Source organism: Mandrillus leucophaeus, unplaced genomic scaffold (genome assembly GCF_000951045.1).
Source record: "Mandrillus leucophaeus isolate KB7577 unplaced genomic scaffold, Mleu.le_1.0 Scaffold9, whole genome shotgun sequence".
Lineage (NCBI taxonomy): Eukaryota > Metazoa > Chordata > Mammalia > Primates > Cercopithecidae > Mandrillus > Mandrillus leucophaeus.
In genome coordinates, this window is record NW_012109807.1 from 4,625,611 (window position 1) to 4,634,045 (window position 8,435).

The 8,435-nt window shown below is 40.1% G+C and overlaps 1 protein-coding gene across 1 annotated transcript in view; it reads left to right on the forward strand.

Annotated features, from left to right (window-relative positions):
- Positions 1 to 8,435, forward strand: part of RNF149 (ring finger protein 149) — a gene marked incomplete at its 5' end in the record, with an annotated part of 48,299 nt that overhangs the window by 26,298 nt on the left and 13,566 nt on the right. The window contains 3 exons of the mRNA XM_011969591.1: positions 560 to 810; positions 1,738 to 1,806; positions 6,580 to 6,662. Coding sequence (XP_011824981.1) covers positions 560 to 810; positions 1,738 to 1,806; positions 6,580 to 6,662 — 403 coding nt within the window. The remainder of the gene's footprint in view (positions 1 to 559; positions 811 to 1,737; positions 1,807 to 6,579; positions 6,663 to 8,435) is intronic.

Below are 8,435 nucleotides of genomic sequence, written 5' to 3' on the forward strand. Positions count from 1 at the left end.
GTGGTAGACTTCACCTGTGAAACTGAACAGTACTCTAGCTTTTGGGGGAATCGTTTTTATTTATTTATTTATTTTTGAGATGGGGTCTCGCACTGTCACTGGGGCTGGAGTCCAGTGGCGCGATCTCAGCTCACTGCAACCTCGGCTTCCCCGGTTCACCCCGATTCTCCTGCCTCAGCCTCCCGAGCTGGGATTACAGGCGCCCACCACCACACCCGGCTAATTTTTTGTAAGTTTGGTAGAGATGGTGTTTCACTATGTTGGCCAGACTGGTCTTGAACTCCTGACCTAGTGATCCACCCACCTAGGCCTCCCAAAGTGTTGGTATTACAGGCGTGAGCCACCATGCCCAGCCGGGGGAGTAGTTTTTAGTGATTGATTCTATTACTTATAATGTCATCAGTTTCTTTTGGAACCAGGTTTGGTAACTTACGTTTTCCATGGAATTTTTCTAATGTATTTATATATGTAGATGAACATAGTACCCTTATATTTAATTTAATGTTCTCTGTATCCTATTTTGTGTTCTTCACGTTGATTTCTTTGTTCTTTCCTACAGGAACAGGAAATATAGTGGTCATTATGATTAGCTATCCAAAAGGAAGAGAAATTTTGGAGCTGGTGCAGAAAGGAATTCCAGTAACGATGACCATAGGGGTTGGCACTCGGCACGTACAGGAGTTCATCAGCGGTCAGTCTGTGGTGTTTGTGGCCATCGCCTTCATCACCATGATGATTATCTCGTTAGCCTGGCTAATATTTTACTATATACAGCGTTTCCTATATACTGGCTCTCAGATTGGAAGTCAGGTAATGATGGATAACTCTGAATTTTGATTTTTAAAAGATAGTTCATAAAAATGCCCTGTATGTATTCCTAGAAGTTACATTTGACCGTATTCTTTTATTTTTGCTTATATTATTTAAGTATTCACATGACTTTTTGGAAATCACTTTTTAATTGGACTATGTTAAATTTTTTGTTTTGTGGGAAATTAGATACCTTTAAGTCTGGGTTACCTTTTGCACATTTGTTTCCTGCAGGAACCCTCTTCGTCCCTTGCCAGACACAAAGGAGTGATGAAAAGGCCTGAGTTAAGGGTGGACCTGTCCTTAGGTAGCCCTCATTCTCTGATGAGACCTAAAAGTGAGGAGCAGAGAGGAAATGGGGGCCTCTCTGTCTCCATCGTGGAGCTGTAGTAAAGCCATTTATCTGTCTCAGTGACAGCGAAGAGAAGGGCCGTCAGAGCCAGTGGCTTCCCAAGGCAGGCCTTTTGAACATCCCACTTATTTCTGTCATTGTGGAAAGTTGACTGTTCTGTCTTGAGTACTAGGAAGAGGCCTTTTCCTTTTAGGTACTTGAGTAGATGAGCATATGGTACCCCTATCCTTAGCTGCTTTCTTTCTTGACAATATTTAAACATAAGATGTGGTTTCTTCTTCAGAAAAGAAATTGAAAATCAGTACTCTTGGTCACACACCTCTTAATGTTCCATATGGCTGTTCTGCATATTAAGACTTGAATGGCTTTTGTTGTTTGGGGGCTTTTTCATTAAGTTGGTGCAAAAGTAATAGCGGTTTTTGCCATTAAAAGTTATTTTCAGTATAGTCATTTGACGTTGCCTTTCAAGTGAAATGTTTTCTGTATGCTTATGTGTATTGTATTTGTGACTTTTAAGAAAAATAGTGATTTAATTTAAATTTTTCAATAACTATATTAATATTTTCCCACCCAAGAGCCACAGAAAAGAAACTAAGAAAGTTATTGGCCAGCTTCTACTTCATACTGTAAAGCATGGAGAAAAGGTAATATTTTCATGGGTTTTTTTTTGTGGTTTAGAGTAGAGAATATGCTGTACGTGTTTATTTTAAAGAAGGATTGGCAGAAATATTTTGCCATTGAGAAGAGCCTTCTAGACCTGCATTAATGTGGTAGCCGCTAGTCACATACAGCAATTTGCATTTAAACGAATTTAATTTAAAATTGAGCCCCTCACTGGTGACAGTTCAAGCAGTTTGGGAGCCACAGTGGCTGGTTGCTGCCCTCCTGGCCAGCTCTGACATTCCCAGCCAGCAGTGAGGAAAGTGGTGCTGGTTAGAACCAGGTAACTGTAAAGACGTGGAGGAGCATACAGTCTTCACCAGCCCTTGATACCTTCAGTTCATTTCTGTTAAATCTGAGACTATGTGTCCACTCCTTTAGTTCCAGAGAGAACATGTTGGCATTTGTGGGGAAGGAGAGAAAAGGGGTTTTTAAAACTACTTTTGGAAAAGGAAACATTTTGACATGGCCAATCTGACACTTAAAAGTTCAAAATCATACCAGAATTTTAAAGCATTTTTGAAATAGGACAGATCCTGAATCTAGAAGCTCAGATTCTTGGAGAATAGATGCCTTAAAAGGAAAACTGTTGCTAATGCGTAGTATTTATTCTTTTCATAGTTCTTCTGGTGTGCTTTAAAATGTTGATAATTGTGTTGACCTGCAGCTATGACTTGGTGTAGCTGTTTGGATTTTCATGTTATCTCACTAAGTTATCAAAAATCTGTTCCACCCTCCAGTCTCTATTCCCCTTCAGAAAGAAAGAGTACCTGCACTTATGGTGTATATCTCTTGCTTTGACCTTAAAGGATTAAAGCAAAAATAACACATTAGCTTACAGACCTTTCATTTTTTTTTTTTTATTTGGAATTGATAGTAATGAGGCTTCGAGAATTGTATTGGTGGCTACCATTCCTTTGCTAATTGCTTTCGTACTGCAGTTCAATTTTAACAGTTTGTGCAAGGTATTGTTTTCTTTCCATGTAAATGTGTTGAACAGAAAAAGTAAAAAAAAAAAAAAAAAGATCGCATCTCATGGCTTAAGATTAGTGTCTGATTTGCAGATCACTCAGAAGGTCCTTAGGGATAGTTTCCGGTTAATGCCTGTGACAAACTCTGCACACATTCAGCATAGTCAGTTACTTGACAAGCATGTGGTTTACGTTCCTCTTGGAACTTGCCTTCTTAGCCTCCTTAGCAGGAAATCGCAGTTCTTTTTTTTTCTTCTTTAATAAGACAGTCTCACTCCGTCACCCAGGCTGGAGTGCAGTGGCGCAATCTCGGCTCACTGCAAGCTTCGCCTCCTAGGTTCACGCCATTCTCCTGCCTCAGCCTCCCAAGTAGCTGGGACTACGGGCACCTGCCACCACACCCAGCTAATTTTTGTATTTTTAGTAGAGATGGGATTTCACCATGTTGGCCAGGATGGTCTCGATCTCCTGACCTCGTGATCCGCCCGCCTCGGCCTCCCAAAGTGCTGGGATTACAGGCTTGAGCCACCGTGCCTGGCCGGAAATCGAATTTCTTAAGTGTGAGAAGACGTAGATGTATTTGTTTAATTTACTGAATCGAATCTTTGAGAACACAAGTAAATTGATATTATCCTCTTCCCATACAGAACATTTTTGAAAATATGCTTCCAGGGACTGTTTCTTGAAAGTTGTCAAAATAATGGTTGAGAAAAAGAGGAGCCTTGCAAAAAAGCCTTATGGTGTATATATTTTTAAGAAGATTCCTAAATGATCCATGAGGTATATACAGATGGCCCCCAACTTCCAATGGTTTGGCCTAACAATTTTTCAACTTTATGACAGTGTGAAAGCAATACGCATTCAGTAGAAACCATACTTCGTGTTGTTTTTAACTTTCAGTATGGTATGCAGTAGATTATATGAGAGAGTCAGTACTTTATTATAAAATAGGCTTTGTGTTAGATGAGTCTGCCCAAGTGTAGGCTAATGTAAGTGTTCTGAGCATGTTTATGGTAGGCCAGGCTAAGCCATGATGTTCAGTAGGTTAGGTACATTGAATGCATTTTACACTTAATGATATTTTCAACTTACAATGGATTCAGTGAGATGTGACCCCATGGTAAGTTGAAGAACAGCTGTACACAGATTTTCTTGCAATTTTACATTTTAAACTGTACAAAAAAATGTGTTTTCTTCAGACTACATTGTATTCCATTCTAGAGAAAATAAAAATTAGTGTTGTCTAATTTTTATTTTCTTGTAGACTCATTCACAGTAATGTATAAAGTTGCAAACCATTATTAGAGATTTTAAAAATTATTTAATCATTCTTGCCCCACATATGATTACTTTCATTGAAACATACAATTTTAAATGTTGTTACAAGTTCATTTTAATACAGTCTTTGATAACAATATTGACATATAAAATCAAATGTGGCCGCGCCTGTAATCCCAGCACTTTGGGAGACAGAGGCAGGAGGATCGCTTGAGTCCGGGAGTTTGAAACCAGCCTGGTCAACATGGTGAAACCCTGACTCTTAAAAAAAATAAATAGGCTGGGCGTGGTGGCTCACGCCTGTAATCCTAGTACTTTGGGAGGCCAAAGTGGGTGGATCACAAGGTCAGGAGTTCGAGACCAGCTTGACCAACATGGTAAAACCCCATCTCTACTAAAAATACAAAAACTAGCTGGGCATGGGTGGTGTGTGCCTGTAGTCCCAGCTACTCAGGAGGCTGAGGCAGGAGATTCACTTGAACCCAGGAGGCGGAGGTTGCAGTGAGCCAAGATGATGCCACTGCACTCCAGCCTGGCAACAGAGCGAGACTCTGTCTCAAAAAATTAATTAATTAATAAGATAAAATGTTTACTGCTTCCATATTGACAGGTGGTGCACATGGCTAAATATATGTTTAAATACAGCAATTACATAAGAACAGTGTAACTGTGTTCCATAAAATGAACTGCCTAAATTTGCAGCCATATGCTGGTACTGATTGGGAGTCTCTGAGTCCCTGCCCGAGCATCCTGGGAAGGAGAATCCTGCTGGCCTGTCTTGTGTCAGATGGCCACTGTGGCCCGGGCTGCCTTGGTTAATGGATGAGACCAGGTGTGTAGATCCAGGAGTTATTCCAGAGAAGTAGGGAGGGCTGATTACCACCAAAGAGGTTCATGACCCATAGATTCTTAGAAGTGGAAATTTTGTCACAAGACTACTTTCTCCCCAACAATTTTTGTTTCTTTGTACCTTTATTAAGTAGTTAGATGAAAAATGGGAGCTTACTCTAATTTGTCATTCTAAGTTTTATGTTTGAAAAGTAATTTATTTCATAATATAGCAGACATTTGCATTTCTACAGCATTTAAAACATGAATACTTTTTAACAACCCGTGAACACTTGCTTAGTATTTAAACATTTTAAACTGTACAAAAATGTTTTCTTCGGTCTACATCATATTCCATTCTAGAGAGACTAGTGGTGTCTAATTTTTATTTCCTTGTAGACTCATTCACAGTAATGTATAAACTTGCAAACCATTATTAAACACTTTAAAAATTATTTCATCGTTTTTGCCCTGCATATGATAAATGATAGTATTTACTTTCATTGAAACATATAATTTTAAATGTTGAAAGTTCTTTTTTTGTTGTTGTGCCTTTTGAGATGGAATCTTGCTCTGTCACCAGGCTGGAGTGCAGTGGTGCAATCTTGGCTCGCTGCAACCTCCACCTCCCGGGTTCAAGCGATTCTCCTGTCTCAGCCTCCCGAGTAGCTGGGACTACAGGCGTGCACTACCATGCCCAGCTAATTTTTGTATTTTTAGTAGAGAGGGGTTTCACCATGTTGGCCAGGATGGTCTCAATCTCTTGACCTCATGATCTGCCTGCCTCAGCCTCCCAAAGTGCTGGGATTACAGGCATGAGCCACCGTGTCTGGCTGTGAAAGTTCATTTTAATACAGTCTTTGATAACAATATCTACATAAAAAAATCAAACATCTGGCACGGTGGCTCAGGCCTGTAATCCCAGCACTTTGGGAGGCTGAGGCAGGAGGATCGCTTGAGTGCAGGAGTTTAAGACCAGCCTGGTCAACACGGTGAGGTCCTGTCTCTTTTTTCTTTTTTTTTTTCAGATGGCGTCTCGCTGTCACCCAGGCTGGAGTGCAGTGGCGCCATCTTGGCTCACTGCAGCCTCTGACTCCCTGGTTCAAGCGATTCTTCTGCCTCAGCCTCCCGAGTAGCTGGGACTACGGGCATGCGCCACCATGCCCAGCTAATTTTTGTATTTTTAGTAGAGACGAGGTTTCACCATGTTGGCCAGGATGGTCTCGGTCTCCTGACCTCATTATCGGCCCTCCTTGGCCTCCCAAAGTGCCGGAATTACAGGTGTGAGGCATTGCACCTGGCCAAAACCGTGTCTCTTTAAAAAAATAAATAAATAAAACAATAATAATAAATAAAATGTTTACTGCTTCCATATTGACAGGTGGTGCACATGGCTAAATATATTTTTAAATACAGTAATTACATATGAACAGTGTATTAGTATTTAAACACTGTTCATATCTGATTAGGCAGACAATGAAATTTTTTCCTTTTCAGCCATATTATTTAGATAATCCCCTGATAGTGGTAAACACCAAGTAGAGTTATTTGTGTTTTAGTTTCGCTGGTTGTACCACTGTAGAAGGGAATTCATCATTGTTGTAGTCCGGATGTGGTGAGTTTATCAAGGGATATACTATGTGCCAAGAATGTAGTAACACTTTCTTGTTCTTTTTACAGGGAATTGATGTTGATGCTGAAAATTGTGCAGTGTGTATTGAAAATTTCAAAGTAAAGGATATTATTAGAATTCTGCCATGCAAGTATGTTCTTTTTACCTACTGAGATGTTAAAAATTATTTGACAAGTTTTAGGTGTCTGACAAAATAGTTATTTGTTTTTTATGATATGAAGATCTTGTTATTTGTGATCATCTCCTCTTTTTAGAAAAGCAGCTTGGATTTTAAATGTAATGTCTTCACTGCTGTTTAAGATTGCTTTACCTAGGAGATTCTTAGGTTACATTAAGACTCGTTAAGTATCTTTGTCCTAGATTGGCTTTTAGTCTTCTAAGCAAGGCTTTATCAGAATCCTAGGAATTACATTATACGTTTAGCAGTGCAAAAAGTAAGCTGTGTTGGGAGCAAGAAAAATGAGGGACCAGGGAGAAGGGCCTGAAACAGCCTAAAGGAAGTGGGTTGGGGAGGGCAGTAGTTTGCTGTTATTTGCACCCTGGACTTGTGTTCCTTCTAAGGTTGTTTAAAATCAGTATTCCTAGCTGGCTCACACCTGTAATCCCAGCACTTTGGGAGGCTGACTCAGGTGTTCAAGACCAGCCTGGTCAACATGGTGAAACCCCGTCTCTACTGAAAATACAAAAATTAGCCGGGTGTGGTGGTGTACACCTGTAATCCCAGCTACTCAGGTAGCTGAGGTAGGAGAATTGCTTGAACCCGGGAGGCAAAGGTTACAGTGAGCCAAGATTGCGCCACTGCACTCCAACCTGGGTGACAGAGTGAGACTCCATCTCAAAAAAAAAAAAAAATTTTTTTTCCTTTATTCTGGTTACACTAAGGGTTTTGTTTTAGTAGCAGGAAGTTGCTTTTAAAAAAAAAAAAGAACGAAAAGGGTGGGCGTGGTGGCTCATGACTGTAATCCCAGCATTTTGGAAGGCCAAGGCAGGTGGATTACTTAAGGCCAGGAGTTTGAGACCAGCCTGGCCAACATGGCGAAACCCCGTCTCTATTACAATAAAAATACAAAAATTAGCCAGACATGGTGGCGCATGCCTGTAATCCCAGCTACTCAGGAGGCTGAGGCATGAGAATTGCTTGAACCTGGGAGGTAGAGGTTGCAGTGAGCTGAGATCACGCCATTGCACTCCAACCTGGGCAACATGGCAAGACTCTTTCTCCAAAAAAAGTAATGGGATACTTTAATTGATAACTTTTTAAAAAGAATTGCTTTGTTAAAAGGGTTCATTTTGTGTGCAGAAATGGTATAAGTCTGATGAATTTTAATTATACTTCACAGCTATTAGAAGCAGGTCACAAGTCAGTATGTAATTATATTTTGCTTTGTTTGCAGAGTATTTTAGTATATATCCAAGTACTTTATAGTAGATTGATAACTGTGTGAAGGAAATGCAGCCATGCATATCAGGGTAACCAAATGAAAGGTTCCTGACTAAAGGTAGCTGGTTTAAACCTACAAACATTTACATGTGATTGGTACGATGGGTACTGAATAAACTGGGTTGGGTCAGTGTAAGTTGATCATGTCATGTAGAAAGTTATTAAAGTAGAGAAAAGAGTTTTTACTCCAGGCTGGTTTAGGGCAAGTCTTTCTAACTTAAAAACAATGTCCAGGAAGCTGCACAGACGAGCAGTGCTAGGTCATGCTGGTGGCTGAGCTGGAGTTTGGACCTGACCCTCAAATGCAGGCACATGTGCACATTTCCTGGTCTCCTTACCAGGCTTTTGACTTTTCCCTTATTTTCTCCTGTGCTTTATTTATGTAACAAATTTCCCAATAAAGCCAACATGTTCCTTTTATGTTTTTGTAAAAATTATTTCTTAAGTACTGGTTTTTTTTTT